At 46.5% G+C, this 20,858-nt stretch overlaps 1 protein-coding gene across 23 annotated transcripts in view; it reads left to right on the top strand.

The window, feature by feature from the left end:
- CTCF (CCCTC-binding factor) overlaps positions 1-15,512 on the top strand; it is a 36,650-nt gene extending 21,138 nt beyond the window's left edge. For 18 of the 23 annotated variants that reach the window (XM_055818628.1, XM_055818619.1, XM_055818614.1 and 15 more), the window contains 10 exons: positions 1,681-2,473; positions 3,168-3,338; positions 4,060-4,193; positions 5,642-5,762; positions 6,607-6,756; positions 8,125-8,285; positions 8,701-8,883; positions 9,288-9,423; positions 12,758-12,925; positions 13,957-15,512. In XM_055818628.1, the coding sequence (XP_055674603.1) occupies positions 1,693-2,473; positions 3,168-3,338; positions 4,060-4,193; positions 5,642-5,762; positions 6,607-6,756; positions 8,125-8,285; positions 8,701-8,883; positions 9,288-9,423; positions 12,758-12,925; positions 13,957-14,138 (2,187 nt within the window). In that variant the 5' untranslated portion in view covers positions 1,681-1,692 and the 3' untranslated portion in view covers positions 14,139-15,512. The remainder of the gene's footprint in view (positions 1-1,680; positions 2,474-3,167; positions 3,339-4,059; positions 4,194-5,641; positions 5,763-6,606; positions 6,757-8,124; positions 8,286-8,700; positions 8,884-9,287; positions 9,424-12,757; positions 12,926-13,956) is intronic. The other 5 variants (XM_055818626.1, XM_055818623.1, XM_055818621.1 and 2 more) reach the window with 1 other exon arrangement.
- The last annotated feature ends 5,346 nt before the right edge of the window (positions 15,513-20,858 follow it).

Genomic DNA, 20,858 nt, shown 5'->3' with positions numbered 1-20,858 from the left:
AATAACGGTCCTTGTCTGAGCAGGCTGAGGAACAATGTGAGCTAGATTGTTCTCACAACAGAAGCGGAGGATACTAAAAAAGGCAGTAGAGTAAAAGCAAGGACTCTAAAAATAACAATCACATGTCTTGTGATTCTTGAAGCTAATGAAGACTGACAGCTGTGTTTCACGCTTCTGTATGTAAGCCTGTGTATTTCAAAAATGAGTATGCAAGATCAAGTGTAGATACTTGAAAGTATTATGATGTGAGATTTAGGTGTTGAGTTCACAAGACAGGTTAAATACATTCCGTTAGCTAGTCCTGAGGGGCTAGTCAGTTGAATAGGAAAATGCGGCAGCCTCTTACCAAATCTGGAATTTGAATCAGAACTTTTATCACACGCTTAGCAAGTAAACTGGCATTGTTGTTACTTGTTTCAGCAGTAAAATTGACCTTGGTACCTTTTTAACACTTCAGTGAGGGATATAATAAATTGTATCTTGATGCAGGGAATGTATTTGACATGGTTGTGGAGTCTGATTTCATTTTCCCAAAGTAAACCACTTGAAACAGCAGTAGAATTACGAAATACTCCTTTACTATGATTTTCACTATTTTCATTTGGGGGAAAAGACAGCTACAAAGTGATAACTTCTTTTAGCTATTACTAGTCTTGAAACAACCTTCCTGCAGAGCAAGTACGCAGGAATTTCATATTTTACCCTGGCCGCAGAGAATAATGCTGAACGGTCTGAGGAGGAAGAAAATCTCAATGTTATGCTTGTGTGGATCTCTTCTCAGAATTACAGTTAAGGCCCACAAAAATACTGATCTTTGGTATTGTTTGCTTATGACTGTGTGGATAAATTTAACCCAGGTACCATGAGAAATCATCAGAGCACACCAGCTGAGTCCACATCATTTTAAGTTTAAGTAAAATTTTGACCTGAGCCTTGTCTGCCCACTGCAGCTCCTTCGGCCCAGAGAGGGCACCATGCATCACCCTCTGCTCTGCTTGGGGCCAGGCGGTGCCCAGCAGTGGGAGCAGGAGTTGAGGTCCAGGCTGCATACACAAAATACACTTAACTTGATCGTGCCCTTTTTCTTTTTGTTGTTCAGAGAAGTTTAAACATCTAGGAAATAGTTGTTTGTTTGACATGAAACAAGTGAGGATTAATTTCTTGTGTTCAATTCTTAGTGCTTTTTCTTTCTGGAAGAGTTCTGCAGTTCTCAAATGTAATACTTTCTTTAAGGTTGGCTTTTTACTTTTAACAACATGTTATTTTTGTACCTTTAAAATATATAGCCTAGGACTGCCTCTGATATTGGTAAGCTATGTGAAGTGACTAATTAAGCTCAGTAAGGAGTAGTGCTGCTGTATGTCTTGCCTGTGGGATCTGTGGTCTTTGAGAGACGGGAACATGCATATCACTTAATTTCTCTTCCTTGCTTTCCTTCCTTTCCAAGAAACCAGTACAGTTGTCTCCCTTCAGGCAGCATTCTGTGATTGCCCGGGTTTGCAGTGGCGATAGGCTAGTGGAGACCTGTGGTTCTCAGATCCTGGTTTCTGAAGGGCAGCGGCATGTTGCCACTGTTGAGCTGGTTGTTTTCATTTAGGCCTCTTCTCCCTCTGGGGGGGTATGTGCGATGGTTAAAATATGTTGGATGGTGAGCAGCATTCATTCTCTTTGTTTTCACAGCAGGAAGGTGAAATGGAAGGTGAGGCAGTCGAAGCTATTGTGGAGGAATCAGAAACTTTTATTAAAGGGAAAGAGAGAAAAACCTATCAAAGACGCCGTGAAGGTGGGCAGGAGGACGATGCTTGTCACATAGCACCAAACCAGGCAGATGGAGGTGAAGTAGTACAGGATGTCAACAGTAGTGTGCAGATGGTGATGATGGAACAGCTGGATCCAACTCTTCTTCAGATGAAGACTGAAGTAATGGAAGGTGCAGTGCCTCAAGAAACAGAGGCTACAGTGGATGACACACAGATCATAACACTTCAGGTTGTTAATATGGAAGAGCAGCCTATAAACCTTGGTGAGCTTCAGCTGGTCCAAGTACCTGTACCAGTGACTGTACCTGTTGCTACCACGTCTGTGGAAGAACTTCAGGGAGCTTATGAAAATGAGGTTTCCAAAGGAGGCCTGCAAGAGGGAGAGCCCATGATCTGTCATACCCTCCCTTTACCAGAAGGCTTCCAAGTAGTGAAAGTGGGTGCAAATGGTGAGGTGGAGACACTGGAGCAAGGTGAACTTCAGCCACAGGAAGATCCCAACTGGCAAAAAGATCCAGACTATCAGCCACCAGCCAAAAAAACAAAGAAAAACAAAAAGAGTAAGCTTCGCTATACTGAGGAAGGCAAAGATGTGGATGTCTCAGTGTATGACTTTGAAGAGGAGCAGCAGGAGGGTTTGTTGTCTGAGGTCAATGCAGAAAAGGTGGTGGGCAACATGAAGCCACCTAAACCAACAAAAATTAAAAAGAAAGGTAAGCTCCCTAGCGGCAAGTGGGTTTTGAAAATGTGTGTGTTATGGTGGGATGTGATTGCAGTATGATTGAAGTGACTGGGTAGATGCAAGTGGGAGGAAAGCAGACACGCCCAGTGTCATTTACTCTTTGTATAACAGCGCTGAGCTCTGTTTCTTGGGTGAACCTCCTAGCTCCTCCATCCAGGTTATATAAGGGGCTCATTTTTCTCGAGCATGATGCTGTGGTATTGGTATTCCCATATAACTACAGCTGAAAATATTCTTCTCTCTGCTGTAATACTGACGTAAGAGTTTGTGCACACATGGTTTACATCAGGAACCAACAGTATAATTAGTTCTGTGGCTTTTTTCCTAACCAGTTGCTGGGTAAGGTAGGTGGTGCAAAATACAGCGATAGGTATGTTTTATTTTTCTTAAAACTGTAAGTTAAGGAACTGTTTTTAGAGTGGAGAAGGAACATTGAGTGCTGGCATACTAATAAAACTTGAATGCAAGCCAGCCATAGGCAATGACTGTTCCTAAGTATATGCAGTTGGATTTCATGGTGCATGGGTCACTTCCAACTTCAGATATTCTATGATGGTTCCTTGTAGTAAAGTCCCCAAGAATCTTTCCTTTTCCCTGCTGCTCTCTTACATTATGCAGTAGACCACAGTACTGTGAAGAATTAAGATTATTTTCTTCATGCCTAGGTGTAAAGAAGACATTCCAGTGTGAACTGTGCAGTTACACTTGTCCGCGTCGTTCCAACTTGGACCGCCACATGAAAAGCCACACTGATGAGAGACCACATAAGTGCCATCTCTGTGGCAGGGCTTTCCGGACAGTCACGTTGCTGAGGAACCACCTCAACACTCACACAGGTACTCTTGCTTTTGCGTACATGGCTTTTCAAGGATCTGCTCTGTTGTTAGAACAGAAGTAAACCCACGATGGATCTATCTTAAATCTAATTCTTATGGAACAAACTAAAAAGAGAGAAACTGTGCAGTGCTGCTGTTTGTTTCTCATACAAATGCAGCTTTCTGCCTGGTCAGGTAGGTGCACAGCTTGTCCTGTGTACAGGGATAAAACTGTTCTTGGGCTTGATGTGAAATTACCTGAAGTTACAGAAATATTCGATTTGTCTTGGGCATGACTAGGAACTGTAGCATGTTTCTGTGCTTCTTACTGATTTTCTGGTATAAAACTATGGATAGTTGAACTGTAATTAGACTTAAGCTTGTTGTGACTTTTCTGCCAAAAAGTGTAATTCATATCCCTTGTTTTCTCTATGTACTTCTGTTATGTCTGACTGGGTGATTTGAAATTTGTAAATGACCAACTGATACAAAAACAATGGAGTCAGTTTCCTTGCTGATAGGATACTAATTCTCTAAGATCTTCAATCCATTAGTTACACAAAAGCTCAGACTCTTGGGTATTATTTGCTGACCTAAACTTTCACAACATACAAGCAATGTGGCTGATTCGCTTTAATTAAAAAAAAAAACAACCAACAAACCACCACAAAAATTCTGTCCTGTATTTTCTTTTGACACTAAATCAAAGTCATCATCTTCCTGTTTCACTGCGAACAATTAGGTACTCGCCCTCACAAGTGCCCGGACTGTGACATGGCCTTCGTGACCAGCGGAGAGTTGGTTCGGCATCGCCGCTACAAACATACCCATGAGAAACCATTCAAATGTTCAATGTGTGATTATGCTAGTGTGGAGGTATGTTGGTTAATTGTTACAGTGCTGAATGCTTCCTTGCATGCCTCAAAGCTTGTTCAACATCTGTTATAAACTGCTCTTAGACATTTCCTCTTTGCCCAGTTGTTTAAGAGGCTCTGAGCAAAAAAAGTTATAAACTAGGTCTGCTCTGGGGTTTCCTCAGTTAATGAGAAAACAGTTTGAGAGCATTTATGCATAGAAATCCTAGGTGATGCCCACTTCCGCTTTGGAGATAGCAGTGTTGTCGTTGTGTCTTAAATTATTTGGCCTTTAAGATGGTTGCAGGAACTGTAGTGTGCTCCATGTTGAAGGGAGCAGCCACCTCATACTGCAGTAGGGCGTACCTTCAGACAAGAGGCACCCTCCCACTTTAGAAATGTGCATCCTGCACACTGTCTGTTTATGCCATTAAGGTGACTGTAGCCAAAACTAATGAGCCTTTGCCTCAGTATTGGTGAAAAGCAGTTTTGCTAATACTGGGTGATTGTCTAATTTGCTTGAGCAGATTAAGCTTCCTTGAACGCTGTCCCCTATGCAATATTGTCCTGGTGCATAAGTAACAGCTTTTATATTGTGATTGGAAATTTGAGCAAGGTGATAAGCAACATAATTTAAAAAAAAAAAAGGATGTCTGCAGTGGAAGAAGGCTACAGTAGGAGAGCTTGAGTAGGGGCTGTGAGCTTTTTTCCTAGCCATGCTGTGACTGAAGTGCTGTAATTCCAGGTCCTGTGGTTTGAATGCTGAATAAATTGTGTTGCAGTGGTTTTCATAGTATGAATTAGGAAAGAATAATCAAGTTGGTCCTTATGTGAGCTCTTGCTGCGTTTTGTAGACATAGGTTGGTAATTAAGCGGTGTGGTCAGGCTGAAGTAGAAAGTGCCTTAACATTTGTGTTCTTGCTGACCTTTGAGCTGGGTTTGTACCTTCTAAATAAAAGCAGGAGAGGAAAGGAATTAAGTCACCCTGTTGATTGGAGGCCAAGAATTCTGTCGTTCTTGGTAAGAAATTGATTTATCTTACCTCTCAGAGTAACTGGAGAGGACCCAAGAAAGCACCCTATGGAGAAAGAGGTACTGTACGTGGCATGCTAACCCCCTCAATGTTCTTTGGGTGCGTGCTTTCCCAGAACACTTTCTTGGGTGTTTCCAGAGTACTTTCAGATTTTAGCATGTCTTCAGATGCTGAGGTGAGCACAGGACATTAAGTCAGGCTGCACTGAGCGTGGGAACATGCTTCAAGCAGGACTGGGAATGAGGTTGGGAGGTGGAGTGGAGTGGGCAGGAGCGAGTGGCTGTGGGCAGTGTGAGAATGGCATTGAAACACGCTTACTTGGTCTAGTGGCAAGATAAAAATAACAGACTACCTTAAACTCTTGACTGATTCTTTATACTTTTGGCAATCTGACCTGCTCCATCTATGCTAACTTCAGTCTTGCTTTTGCCTGCCAGGTTAGCAAATTGAAACGCCACATACGTTCTCACACCGGAGAGCGTCCGTTCCAGTGCAGCTTGTGCAGCTATGCCAGCAGGGATACCTACAAACTGAAGAGACACATGAGGACCCACTCTGGTATTGATTCCATATTTTGTTAGTGTGGTGTTTACATTTTAGTGTCAGAGTGCTGAGGCTGCACACAATGTGTGCCAACACTTAAACAGCAAAAGAAATGCTATTTTGTAGTTTAATATAAAACCTTTTTAAAGTCTGTAGCTGAAGAGAATGCACCATGATTTGTTAGCGCTAGTAAATTCATAAGCTGATAGTAATTGCCGCACTGAGATACGAGCTTGGAGGATTCAGATTTCCAGTCTGTGACATGATAAAATATATGCACTTGTGGTATGAACAGAAGAAACTTCCGTTATGAGTGTTCCAGTTGAAGATTGTAACCATTTACAGTTCATGCTTGAATGTAGTTGCAAAACCATCTCATGTATGCTAGTTCATAAAGATCCTAAATTTTTTCTTCAGTAGAAGTCAAGATGGTTTTTGCACGGGATGTTACTGGTGCGCAGTGTACTGGGTAAATGAATCGTGTTGCTAAAACTGAAGGGGGGGGGGGGAATGCCCTTGCATGTATGCATGAGCATTCAGAATCCTGGCCCCTCAAAAAATCTGATGCCGCTTGCTGTTTTCTGGCAGCCTGCACGTAGGTCTTTCATGCATTTCTCAGAGTAAGTATAATAATTTAACTTGTTTGCCTAAAGGTTGAACTCAGGTCTTTTTGTAGAAGGATGTGTACTGGAGCTAAAACTTATAGACGAAGGGACGTTATTGAGCGCTTTTTAGTTACAGTTTCTATCAACTAGCTGTCTGTTGCAAGTTTCTGGGAGGTTGTTCTGTTTGAGGCTTCTTGGTGAGATTTCTTTTTAACAAAAGCACTTGTGCTATTTTTTTCCTTCTGTTACTGAAGGAGAGAAGCCATATGAATGTTACATCTGCCATGCTCGCTTCACTCAGAGTGGTACCATGAAGATGCACATTTTGCAGAAGCACACAGAGAATGTGGCCAAATTTCACTGTCCTCACTGTGATACTGTTATAGCAAGAAAGAGCGACTTGGGTATGTATTTCACAAAAGTGGCCGTTTGGTGAAGATTCTACAAAACGCTTATGAGAATTAGAGTTCATATAACCCAACTGCTGTCTCTTAACCTAATGCTTCTGGTACCTGTGTGACATGAGGCACAGGCTTAGATGTGTACCCGGTATATACACACTGTTCGCTTACAATAGCTGCTGCAAACTATAAGAATTTTTTGTTTCTTTTCATTATTTGAAAATGTAGCATGTTGTCCAAGCATATGAAGCAAGTTACTGTTTTCAGGCCCATAGATGCAAGGCATTTATCAAGCTTGGGCTGAGGTTACAGCTGTATATGGATTGGCACCTCAAAAACTGAAAGGTGACTTTGCTTGCACGTTGGAGGCTATTGAGTTTCATGCAGAGATATTTTCATCAAGCTAAAGGTTTGAATTAGATGAAATAATTTAGTTTTCAGGATGTGGAGCTGTGTGCTGCAGGCAGAGTAGGAGAGACTGAGTTGTCACAAAAGCCCTGAGTCCTTGCAGTGGGAAAGTCTTGATCTGGTGAGCAGTACGCAGTGTGATTCTGGCAGGCAAGCTTTTTTATATTCTACGAGAAGATGAAAGATAGTATCGTGCCCAGAGCAGCTGAGGAGAAGGAAGAACCCACGATTTAGCAGAACTTTCTGTCTATAAACAGAATATCACCCAAGTAATGGGAAGGCAGGCTTCCTTCCAGTAAAGACGAGCGTAGAGTGCTACAGTGAGAGGCAGTTTGAGAGGATGGCAGTCAGCTGATGTAAGGAGCAAACAGGCTGGTTTACAACGGAGGAAAACGTGTCATTATGAAGAATTTTTCTTCTATTAATACTCTAATCTACCCTAAGCTACCTCATGCAGCTGTGATGTGTTTTTAGTTGGAGGATTTTAAAGAAGTGACTAGAACCTCTGTTGGGGATTATCTGCTGGTATCCCTGTTGCCTTCTAGCCCTGTCACTCTGACTTCTAATCCTGCAGAAAATACTGTTTCTACAGTGTATTACCTAGCTTCTGGTTGTATCCAGGCAATTTGGAGTAGTCTTGAACATAACGGTCCACCAGATCCTTTATTATGACAGTCATATGTTATCAAATGCAGTTGTATCAGCACAGATTGCAACTTATGACCAAATCTAGAATTCCATGGAAAACACTTGATGGTGTTTTTGTGCAAGACCTTTCTGTCTAGAACTTGTTCGGGTTGCTTTTATTTATGAGTCTTTTTGGTTTTTAGTTGAATCCTAGATTAACTATTTTACTTTCCTGGCTTGAGTTCAAGAGTGTGTAGAGGGAAGATCGCTAAGGGGTCTAGTCTGTCATGCTTGGAAAACCATGGTGATTAAAGCCTTTGATTCTGTTGTTCCTAGGTGTCCATTTGCGAAAGCAGCATTCCTACATCGAACAGGGCAAGAAGTGTCGCTATTGTGACGCTGTGTTTCATGAGCGGTATGCCCTCATACAGCATCAAAAGTCTCACAAGAATGAGAAGCGCTTCAAGTGTGACCAGTGCGATTATGCATGCAGACAGGTATGCTGGTGGGACTGGCACCCCCTAATAGTGTTTAGAACAGGAGCTAAAAATATAAGGTGGAAACTTAATCCGTCATGTTTGACCAGCTTTCAAGATGAAATCAGATCTCTGAATCTTTTGAAGGGTGTGAAGGAAGGTTCAGTGGCCTTTGCTTGTTGGTGTAGTGCTCCCCTGTAGAGAAGCACGATCTAAGTTGTATCTTGATGTATCTGTTGACAAAGGCATGAGTCCATCTAGAAGGGAAGTAGCTGGGACTGAATTGTGCCACAATCCAGAATTTCTTGCGTTCCTGCAGAATCATCCCTTCCTTGATATTAAGGATAAAGTTTTGGCCTCCTCTTGGCTGAAATTCACTCTTCTGTATCCATATGTCTGAGTTCTCAGCTTTTCCTGTCTTGCTTGTCCCTGTCAGGAGCGGCACATGGTCATGCATAAACGGACCCATACTGGAGAAAAGCCTTATGCCTGTAGCCATTGTGATAAAACCTTCCGTCAGAAACAGCTTCTTGATATGCACTTCAAACGGTATCACGATCCCAACTTTGTCCCTGCTGCCTTTGTGTGCTCCAAGTGTGGCAAAACATTCACTCGCAGGGTAAGAGAGTACACTGTCTTGAATTGTGGGGTTTTGGGGTGGAATGAGGCTTCTAACCGAGGGGAAGGGAATACGTTTACCCAAAAGGAAAGGTGGGTGGGGTACAGGGCACTATACTGATCTTTTAAACAGGACACATCTTTCCGAGAGGAAAAGAGAAGAGGGGGAGACCTGGTATAATTCAGAATTAGTACTGGCATCTGTTAGTGTCGACATCATGAGCAATGTGAAAATACAACTTCATGAATAAATTAATGGTTTACCCATTTCCCCTAAATAGTCTTCCTTGGAAAAAAAAAAAGCCTTGTTACCAAAAGCACGTTTGAAACTAGAGCCAGAACGTCTGTTCTTGAATTCAATGCATGTTGTATTTTTTCTTATGTTTTTGATCTTCCACCGAGTAGAACACAATGGCCAGACATGCTGATAACTGCTCTGGCCTAGATGGTGGGGAAGGAGAGAATGGAGGAGAGACAAAGAAGGGCAAGCGTGGCCGGAAGAGAAAGATGCGGACTAAGAAAGAAGATTCCTCTGATAGTGGTAAGAAACAGCTCAGTATGTGCTGAGGATTAACGGGCTGGTGACTCACTGCGTTAGCTGGTAGTTTGCCCATTCTGCAGGTTTGTTCTGGCTCTTGCAAGGCTTTTATCTCGTTGGCAAGCATAAAACGGTAGTACATGGCCAAGTGCAGAGGTGACTCCCTGTGAGGACAGTATGGATCCTGCTGTCCTGGGCCTTTTCCAAGACAGAGTTGCTGAAAAAACCCCAGTCTGCCACACCTTGCCTAGGCTGTGCAGCTCCTGTCCTGTTTGTTCTCTGTGATGTTGTCTGGTCATGTTTTCAGTGTCCCAAAAGCAGCTGCGTGTGTCTGTGACGCGCTGCATGAAGTGGTACCTGCTCTGGCTTCGCTGCTGCTGGGTATCATCATGTGGCATGTCCAGACACCCAGCTGCTGGAAGGCTGGGCTGCCTCTGTGGGGGACGGCTGGTGGCACCTGGGAGAACGGTAGAGGTGGTGCTGGCCATCTGCGGCCTGTGGGGAAGGGCCTGCTGAGACAAAGGGTGGAGGAGCTGGTGATGTCTTCTACTTCACAGGTGTGTTTGCACGTGTGTTGGTATTAGGGGACGGCTTTGGGGGCAGGGGGCTCTGACCTGCCGGACAGTGCGCCAGAGGATGGGTTAGGTGCAATTTTTAATAGGGTGGCTACTGTCTGTAGCCATCGCCCTCGCCGCAGGACTCTTTGTGAAGGAGAAACTCAGCCAGGGTCCTCCCTCCTGGCAGAGGGAAAACTTGGTTATATCTTTAGCAGGAAAATCCAAGCAGAGCCTCGAGACCAACCAGTTCAAAGATGATTCTGCAAAAGCAATGTTGCTGATCAGTCTTTTATCTGGAGTGCTTTATGTAATTAATCAAGGGGTGTTGCTTGGGAGAACAGAGATCATTTTGGCTAGAGAATGTGTATCTGAAATCCTTATGTGGCAGCATGTTTTAGAAGACAAGTATAGTCAAATGGTATGTGCAAACCTGACTGCAAAACCTCTACAGAAATAAGTGTTTAAACTCATGTTTGTGTAGATATTTGAAAAAAAAACTAAGTTAGTTGAACATAGCATGTGTAACTAATTGTTCATTTAAAATATGAAAAGATTGTGGAGGCAGAGCAAAATAACTGCCTTGATGGAAGGTAATTAAAAATGTGGGATTCTGGAGTATCTGGGTTTTTAATATCTGATTTGTAGCTTTTGTGGGAGTTTAGCCCATTCTGAAACCCCAAACTTTAGTTAGGTGATATGGTCTGGGTTCAAAACAGTTTTTTGGGGAAGCTGGTCCAAAGTCATGCCTCTTAGGTAAATTGATGATGAGCATTGTGTGATTGTGGCTCAGACACTATGACAGGGAGAGTCCCTTCAGCCTCAGGGCAGTTGTCAAGTCTGGGCTCACTTCCTCGGGAGTTATTTGATAAACATGAAGAATTGACTGGTGTGAGCTCAGCAGGGTAAGAAAGAGGTCCTAACTGCATTCTCAGGAGAGTTGCCTTACTTAGTAGTGTGTTTACCCCTAGATCTGCAGTTTTGTGACTTTTGGCAACTGCTAAATATCTAAAAATGGTGAGCAAAGCTGTGACAAAACAGACTTGTCTTGTGCTAATGGGAAAAGTACCAAATAGCAAACGATAATTTTGTCTCCCATCTGGCCTGTCTACCCGACTTTAGACAGACTGTGAGCTGACAGGCATTGAGTTGAGGTGGGGGAAGTAAAGAAGGTGTAAAAGGTGGGACCCGAGAAATCCAGTAAATGAAAGAAATTTGGCTTGGGAGTATTCCTTGCATGACCGTGTAAAATAACGCAGCGTATACAGAGGCACATATATGTAAGGGGCAGTTTGTTTGAGGTTTGCCCCCCTTTAACCAGATAACCAGAAGTACGCCTTAGGCAACAGCCCTTGTGTTCATGAGTGAAGCTGCTGGTTTATGCAGTGGACGCCCTTACAAATCTGAGGGTAATCATTTTGCTGTCCAAACAGCGTTACCCTGTTCAACATCTGCTGCTGTTATTTGTCTGCTTTGGTTTTGCCCGGGGGCGTTCTGAACACGTTGGTGGCGCGAACCTAGTAAATCTAAGGAGTGTTCTGAAGAATAACATGTAGAACAACAATAAGCTCAGGTGACAACATAAGTCTCAAAAAAACCACAGCCTGCAATGTGAACTGCTGGGTTGGAATCGGCTCCAAAACGCAGTGAGGTGCAAAGAGTTGATGTAAATAGGAGGTGTGCCATCTTAAATTCTTTGAGTTGACAAGGTCTCATCAAATAAACTGCGTTCGACCTGTCCTGCCTCTGAAGAGAGGTCTTGGGGAAGATCCTTTTGGTCACTAGTTGGTATGTTGATAGCTGTGGAAAGCATGGTGAGTGGTCTGCAGACCTGTGCTCACCTGTGATGCTTAAGAACTCCCCAGTTTTGTGGTGTTCTTCCATATTCAACTTGAGATTTGAAGGGCTTGGACGTTAAGTACCAGTGTCTGGGAGCTGCTACCCTGGTTTTCTCCATACTTCACAGAGAAGGACTGAGGTATGGCATTACTGTTTCTTGAGGTCTAGGGAACTTGCTTGTGGATCCCTCTTGAGTTCTGGTATTTTATAGAGATACTGTAGTGGCTGCTACTGCTGTTTACATGTGCCTGGCCCCTTTTATCCTCTCGCCCCTCTATTTTCCCCATGCTCAATCCTCTCCAAATCACCTCAGCCGCTGCCTCTAAGTACCCTGTAAGTAGTCCTCTGTGATCCAAAACTGCCTTTCCCCTGCATCCCATCATGTGTCCCACCCCTAGCCAGCAATTCCCCCATACCCTTAGCCTGAAAGGTCATCCGGAGAGCTGTTCCTGGTGACTCATGGTGGTGGGTTTCACCGCTGGGGCTGATTGCTCTCCTGGAAGTGGCCTGGACAAGATGTTCCTCAGAAGTTGATTTGGGTTCCCCTCCATTGTGTGCCCCGGTGGTCCTCTGAGTTGTGCAGGTGGGACTTAGATGGGCCAATAGCTCCTCTGATGGGCCTGGGAAGTAGCCCAGCAGTGTATTATTTGGTCCCACTCCTGCCATTGTCTCTCTGGGTTCCTGTGTGGATGTGCAGAGGAGCTTTTATTGCATGACCTCATGTGACTATGTTTCCTTTTGCTTTCTGAAGGACAACTTGTTCTGTCTAATAGGAGGGTAACAGACTAACAGCCTCTACCACCAGCTTCTTGACAAAGGCCGTGTTTGCCTTTTTTGTCAGATTTGACTCTTTTTGGATGAAGATTTGACGGCAGTTCCTGTAGATGGATGTGTTTCATTTTTGTTTAAACTGAAGACCTAACTTGGTACCGTGTTTCTTACAGAGGAAAATGCTGAACCAGATTTGGATGATAATGAAGATGAGGAGGAGACAGCGGTAGAAATTGAGGCTGAACCAGAAGTTGAACAAGAGGCTCCTGCACCACCTCCCAGTAAGAAACGAAGAGGAAGACCACCAGGCAAAGCTGCCACCCAACCAAAACAATCCCAGCGTAAGTCACTAATTGAAGCTTATGTTAACAGTGCTTGCTTGAGCTGCTTTTTCCTTGGATTTGGCAGTTCTTGTAGGAAGCTACTCCCCCCCAAGTGAGCTTACTTAGCAAAGTAGAGACAAGTACCATCTACTTTTTAAGAACTCGTCTTTTACATGATGTTTGTTGCAAGGGTTTCCTAGTCATGAGAGAATGTAGCCACCTCAGACTGTACTAAAAGGAGAGGATGTTATTTTTTCTTTAAGTATTATTCCATTTCATATATGTGCAAACTGCTTGCTGCTTTTTGCACCAGTTACGTCTCTAGTAGCGTATGGTTCCTGGTAAAGCAACTGTAGTACAGTTGCTGTGATATGCTTACCTGTGTAGACTTTTGCAGATCTACATAGGCACTGTATGTATGCTTCATACATACGAATGTGCTTCAGGCCTGTAGTTTTGAGCATAGCATCAGTGCAGAGATTGTTGCAACTCTGCAGAGTTTTCTCTGTAAGAATAGACAGCGGTAACTGTGCAAAGTCTAAGCAAATAAATTCTAGGAACAAAGCAGGATGGGCAGACTTGTTCCTTCAAGGGGTAGTGGCTTGCCTGCCTATTCAGTGCTGCAAGTGTGGCCTTCTTAGAATTACAGCCTGTGGAATCATTGTATGCGGAATTTGTTGCTAGCATCACGGGATTCCCCTGAATTTGAAGTTTTGCCTTACGCCCATACATTGATGTGATCTCGTTTGATTACTCTACAAAATTGGTTGTTTGAATAATGTCTTAATTTCAGAAGGCATACTGGGACTGCTGCAGGGGTAGCACATCTTCATACAGGGGCAAGGAAGGAGATGCTTGGATGAATGAGGCTGGTTGAATCACTCCCCACTAATGTGGGAATGTGAGCTGTGGGCCCATCTTCCCTTGCCGTCGGAAAGTCTTGAGTATCTACTGAAAAGTTAACTGATGAGATGTGCAGGCCAGCTCTGGAACCAGTGAAAAAAATAATCTGTTGTTTCCCTCCTCCCGCTCTGTTTCTGCCCTTGTAGCTGCAGCAATCATTCAGGTTGAAGACCAGAACACTGGTGAAATTGAAAATATTATAGTTGAAGTAAAGAAAGAACCTGATGCGGAAACAGTAGAGGAAGAGGAGGAAGCTCAGCCTGCTGTAGTGGAAGCTCCCAATGGAGACCTCACTCCTGAGATGATTCTCAGCATGATGGACCGGTGATGGAGGAAGACCATGCTGGCTCACTGAACTGGCCTGGGCTGTGTTTAAGCGGCTCAAATCTATTTTTCCTTTTATCTTTTTTCTTGGCTTTGGGAAATGCATCATTTTAGACCATTTTACCAAACATACTGGGAAATAAAATTTCAAAATGATGTTAGAATGTGATTTAACTAGAACTTGCTGTTTTATGTTAGCATTACAGGACCATGGAACATTAGGAAATATTTCGGAGTCCTTGAGGGTTTCCTGTGAGATGCTTGATTTAGTGTTGCTCTGAACCGCATTGTAAAGCTGGTCCAAGGGCCATGTTTACATGCACCAACTTTTAATATACAAAAGTGGAAGCCTTGACTAGAGTAGGTGGTAAGCCGCTCCGGACTTGCCCTTCCAGTTCCCAGAGTCCTCGAGCCTCCTTCTCTCAGTAGTGTTTTTAACTGTACATGCAGACTTGGGAGGTTTCTAGACTTTTAAAATGTTTTTTGCTTTTCCCCACTGACTAGCTCCGGTTCTCCAAGTCAGCTGCACACGGTAGTTTTGGCATGCTCCATCTGGTTTATGTCCTTAATATGCTTTGCTTTCTGCAAAGCATTTCTGTAATGGTCAAGCTTGTAAATAACTTTTTTTTACATTTTAATCTTTTTCCATTAATTAAGAGTTATGCAAAAATGCAGTTTAAATAAACCCCAGTATTTTAATTCCTTTCAGACTAAGTGATGAGAATTGATAGAGTGTAAATGTTGGAAAAGCTGTTGATAACCAATGACATAGAGAAGAGACGTACCCAGACTATTGCTTGCAGAACAAGAGAAACCCACATGTGAAATCTGGTTTTGAAGCACACAAAACTGGCATTTGAAACATGTATAATTAACCTTCTTTTTGAGTTATAATTTCACGACTACATTTTCTTTGCTCTATCTTGTAGTTGTATTTTGTGTTTGAATTCTATGTTAAGGCAGAAGTGGTGATTTATAAGTGGGTCACTGCAGCCCTCAACCTGGGCCAGGAAATTTAATAGGTCAGTAATTATACAATTTTGGATCTCTGATAAAGACAAAAAAGGAATAATGTGAAATACAAATGATGCCTGTATATGGACTGTCACATGTTAAAATATGTAAGCTTTTTATAGAGCCTCAGTCTTGCTGATTTCAAACAAATTTTTCTTCTATGTATCGCTTTTAAGAGAGCTATCAGTTTAGCTATCAGACTCTAGGTTGATGCATTTTTGTACTTAGCTGTACTGTGTGATATTTTTCATTATTTTAGGAAGCCAACATGGGGAAAAATACTGTTATAAAATATGTAATGGGGTTTGAAAGCTGGGAAGGAGAATATACTGCTGTACAGCTAATAAATAATAATGGATTAACATGTGTGCTCACTGGCTGCTTTCTTTGTGTATATTGATGGTGTGAGCTGGCAGTGACCCCCAGCCCGTAAAGCTGCTCCTCCGAGAAGGATGCTGTGCATGTTCCCTCTGCCCTATGCCGAATGCAAGGTTGTCTGACACGAAATGTGGGTGTGCTGCCCGGTGCTGGCCGCAGGTGACTGCATGTGTAAGTGTTACTACTGCAGTGAAGCCTGTGCGTGGTCCCCGTCGCCTTCCATTGTGTGGCAGGGGTCTAAGCCGCTCACTCAGCGGGGGCTGCACGGAGGAGTGTGTAGCGGAGAGGCAACGTAAGATGTGCCAGGCTGAGGATGTGGTGTTACACCTTGAGCTAAAGGCATGTGGGAGTAGTTGTTGCTTTTGTGTGTTTGGCTGTTGAGTTTAAATGACTGTAGCTGATGGTTTAGATAGCAGGAATGCTATTTCTGTTTCATTTTGGAAAATGGGGCTGATACGTAGGTACTGAGTTTCTGTGGTGTATCTTTTCTTAGTTAACCTGTGAAAGTAGCTTAAAGAGCCAACTGAGAGTTAAGCAGTCGGGTGGCTGTGCACTGTGTAAGTTAAGGGTAGTACCCCTCGTGCTGCTGCCTTCAGAATGGGAGTTGATGCAAATTGCACAATACTTATTTAAAAGAAAATCTTAAAAAGCACAAGAGCTGCTAGACTTAACTAGTCAACAAACGTGTAGTGACTGTTATCTCTGGTCCTGAAGGATGGTGGGAGAAGCTGCCCAGGGGCCGATGCCTGCAGTCCTGAGCCAGGTGGAGTCTTGTTTCGGGGAGGGGAGAGGTGAGTGTGAGGGCTGCTCTGGCACGAAAGGACCAGGTCTGGCTGCAGAAGCTGATAAATCCTTGAGTGCTTTCTTGGTTGGACAAGGACCTTGTGTACTCAGAAGCCCAAGAATGTTTGTAGTCTTTGATCCGCTGGTGGTGCAGCAGGCCTGGGGAGGCGAGGCTGGTCTCCAAAGGTGGAGGCTTCTCTTGTGCTTGTCTGAGGGAATGATTTCTAAGCATCATTTTACTGGGGACTGCTATTTGAACTTTCTCCAGAGACCCAAGTGAGGGTTTAGTGGGGATGGGGGCAGGCATCCTGCAGCCATCCTCCGTTCTCCCTCAGCCAGGCATGCTGCTTTGCTCTGCTGACCCGGTTTCTCTGTGCTTGCTCTGTCAATAGTCCCATTGGGCAGCCGGGTTTTGCTCTGTGTGGGCTGCGGCTCTGCCTTGGGCAGGTGTCCCTGCTCGGGTCCTCTTGCAGGCATCTGGGCTGCCCTTGGAGCTTCTCTGGAGAGATGCAGAGCAACATCCCAGCCTGCTCCTGAGGGCGTGCATCCAGGGCATCTCCCTCGGGCCTGAACGTGGACAGAACGACTCGGCTCAACCCCAGTGCTGGTACCAGCAGTAGGAAAGCTGCGTCCTGGGTCATGAGTGAAAAGCCAGGGCTCGTATGGACCGAGGAGCATCGCTGCCTCAGCCAGCCACTTGGGCTGCTGTCCTGAGGACATGCTGGAGAATGGCATCAGGACGGAGAGGGGCTGAGACTGGCTCCACGCGACTGCTGCAGCCAGCTCTTGGCTTCCAGAGGCTGAGGACTCCCCAGCTTTGTGGGACCAACCCCTCCTGCACTCCTAAGGGCGGGTCCGAGCCCACTTCTCTAGCCAAGGGTGCCAAGAATGAGGCTTTGTTGATGCAAACCGTGGCATGCTCGCTTCTGCCTCCCTGGTGGAAAAATTAATGATGTCTTTCTACTCTTTTGTCTTCACATCATTGTAGCAGGTGAGAAGATGACATTAGGGGACAGCTCAGGGAGACTAGGGCAGGGTGGCAGCTGTTGGCAGAGCCTCTTAAGAGCTGGGGGACACAGGGACATGGGGACACAGGGACACCCTTACAGAGCGGTCCATGTTTCCCAAGCTGCCTCACTCCTGCAAGGCTCATGGAAGGTGGGCAGAATCCAAACCGGTGCTGGCGTGACCGCAGGCTTGTGGACTTGGCTGTCCCACGCTATCCTGAACTGTGGTGGTGGGCACAGGACAAGAGCTGCGGTGGGTTTGCTGGTCTGAGCATGCCTTTAGGAGCAGACTGAAACATGGGCCGGAGCTCTGCAAAATCCAAGGAGGTCTTCAGCGGGAGGTCAGGCAGGTGTGGTGGGCAGCCAGCGTGGGCAAGCAGGAAAGGGAAAAGGAAGCATGCAGAGAGTGGAAGCAGAGACGGGCTGCCCTGAAGGAGCAGACATCGCTTCAGTGTGCAGGGATGGAGTTGGGAGAGCCAGCGCTCAGCTGGAGTTGGACTTGGAGGAGCATGTGAAGGACAGAACAGCTTCTGTATTAAGAAGAGCTTCAGCAGCAGCAGGAAGGCTCTGGAAGAATGCAGGCCTGCTCCGTAATGGAGCAGAGGGCTTGGTGGCAAAGGACATGGCAAAGAGCAAGGTGTTTGGTGCTGCCCTTGCCTTGAGTTTGGCTGGTGAGGTCTGTCTTCACACCTCCCAGGGTCCAAACCTAGTGGTGGAGTCTGAGGGAGACATCGGCAGGTGCTGAGGAAACCAGCCGATGTCACTGCACTTGGTCATCTTTGAAAGGTCCTGGTGATCCAGGGACATTTGTGACACCTGGAAGAAGACAAATGGCCCACCCGTCTTTAAGAAGGGTAAGAAGGAAGCTCTGGGGATCTACCCCGTTGCATTCTCCACAGAGGTGGCTGGCTGTGAGGGCAAGGGAAGAGCAGTGAATGTCCATTTGGGCTTCAGTAAGGCTTTTGACATGGTCTCCTGCAGCCTCCTTACAGCAGAATTGAAGGCATAGGGGCTGGAGAAGAGGATTATTGGGTGCATCGGAAGTTGACTGGGCCACCATGTTCAGTGTGGTCAGCAGCACATCTAACTGGTGCTGGTTGTTCCTGTTCCTCAGGGATCACTTGTAGGGCCAACCAGTCCCATCTCGGCTCCCCATTGCAAGGAACCAGCGTGAATTGGGCAGAGGCCCCCAGGGCAGCTCCCACCACAGCACAAGGTGGACAAGGAGAGGCCATGGGACACCAGTGTGACCAGCCTGGAGGAGAGAAACTGAGGAGGACCTTAGTGCTGCCTGCAAATAGCTGGTGGGTGAGTGCGGAGAAGATTGAGCCAAACCCTTTCAGGAGGTGTTGCAGCAAGAGGGCAGGAGACAATGGAGACAAACCGGAGCAGAGGAAACTCCATCTGGAATTAAGGAAAACCTTTCTGACTGTAAGTGTGGTGAAACATTGGAAAAGGTGGCCAGAGATGTTATGGGGTCTCCATCCTTGGAGATGTTCTGGTCTCAGTTGGGCATGGCCCCGAGCAGCCTAACTAGCCCAGTGCAGAGAAGAAGGTTGGACCCAGAGGTGACCACCACCCAACGCTGCTCAGGTGATGGTGGTCTCTGGTGGTAGGTGAGTCTGTAGTGGTCGTGAGCCATGGGAGAAGCTGTCAGTATGAGAGCACACAGGACGTGGTCACTGGGATGGCACCTGGGTGCCCATGTCAGCACAGCATGGGGGGTCTGGGCTGCGGGGGGCTGTGGGCAGAGGAAAGGGTGAAGTGGTGTTCTGGAGCCAGGGTAAAGAGCTCCTACTGTTACCCCCAGAGCATGGTAAGTGCTTCACCTCCCCAGGGTGATCTAGGGATGGAGAGGAGCACCAGGACACCTTCTGGGAAGGTCCCGGTACTCTAGGATGGAGCTGAAAATGCCCAGCCCATGTCCTCTGCAGGGGGAAGGCAGAAGAGGTGGGTTGCTCTGGACATCCTGACATGCCTGGGCTTGCACAGCAGCAGGGAATGCTTGGCACGTGGATGCCTTCCTCTGCCCCACGCCTGGCGCAGATGTTCTGCTGCACTGGTGCTCAGCCTGTTCCTGTATGTGGGACCCAGTGTTCTGGGCAATGAGCCTGGGATGCAGCTTGCCTGGAGCTCCTCTGTGCTTCTAAGCTTCAATAGAAGCCATCTTCTGATGGGTGCAGTGGGGCAGCTGCTCTCTCCACATCCTGAATATCCTTGTGTGACAAAGCTGGGATCTGGTGCCCTTTCAGAGTTCAGATGCCAGTAGGCTGGTCTCTTGGCATCCTGGAAAAGCCATAGATCCAGCCACGACTGTCACTGGCGGACGCTGTCGCTGTTGGGTGGCACGCAGGTGGCGCACATCCTGTGCCCTTCCTCTTCCTGGTGCTCATCTACCTCTGACGTAGCTCAGGAGGCTCGAGGAGGTGCCTTGGCAGAGGCTGGTCCTTGCCCTGAGCCACGTTCTCCCCAGCCAGCTCCCCGCTGCTGTGCTGTGGTTGGGCTCTGTGGAGACGCTGGCCCTGCAGGGAGGTGGCTCCTGCCTTCACTTTCACGGCGAAGGTGGTTTCAGAAGCGCTGTGGCCCCAGATGCGTGCAGCAACATCACACAGCCTTTCCAGGGATCACCTTCTCCTGAGTTACTCCACATCTGGGAAGACTCATCTGGCAGCCCTTGGCTGGCAGATTGCGGCTCGGGCAGCCTGGAGCTTGGGGGGTCGTGAAAAAAGGTCAGTTTAGGGGGACAAGCTGGCACTCTCTGTCCCAGCTGATGCTGGTCACGGGGACCCAGGCTGCCAGCTGCTCTGGTGGCTCCCTTGGCACCTTCTCCTGAGTCTCTGGGAGGGCCAGCTGAGCCAAGATGGAGAAATATTGAGTCCAGGGAATTCCTCCAGCACTGCACAGGGCACAGGACAGCTTTTTGCTCCATCCTGGAGCATCTCTGGCTTTTTGCCTGGCCCAGAGCCTTCCCTGAGGAGCAGAGCGGTTGATGTGCTCACTCCTGTTGCTCCAAGGAGGCCACCTGGCCTCTCTTTGCCTCTCGCCCTTGCTTGGGGGCAACAGTTTTGTCACTGGGGCATTTCTGTTCTGGAGGAGCCCTGCCTGTAGCACCAGCACCCATCCTCATTAGCTCCCCTTGCAGATGTCCAGGGCAAGGTGACAGGGCTTGACTGGCCTCCCAGCACTGGGAAGGGTAGAGCTGCCCTTTTCATGCTCACCAGCCATCTTCAGGCAGAAATAGCTCCCCACAGACCATCTCGGCAGGGCTGCAGGACAGGGAGAGGTCGTGGGCACTCAACCCTGGAAGGCTGGAGCCACGGGGAGATGATGCTGCTCCTGGCTGGGAGGCACCGGTGGGGTGCCCGGCTCACCCAGGGGAAGCTGTGGAGGAGGAGAAGGGCTGGGCAGCGATGCCCTCTCCTCCTGGCAGGGCTGGTGGGCCGTAGGCACCGTCACTTTCATTTCACTTCTCTTGCTCAGGCGGTAAATCTTGCCTGACAGGGCAGGAAGAGGCACCGAGTGCCGGGAAGGGGAGGAGGCGC

This window comes from Falco peregrinus, chromosome 14 (genome assembly GCF_023634155.1).
Source record: "Falco peregrinus isolate bFalPer1 chromosome 14, bFalPer1.pri, whole genome shotgun sequence".
NCBI lineage: Eukaryota > Metazoa > Chordata > Aves > Falconiformes > Falconidae > Falco > Falco peregrinus.
This window is presented reverse-complemented; position numbering and strand designations above follow the sequence as displayed.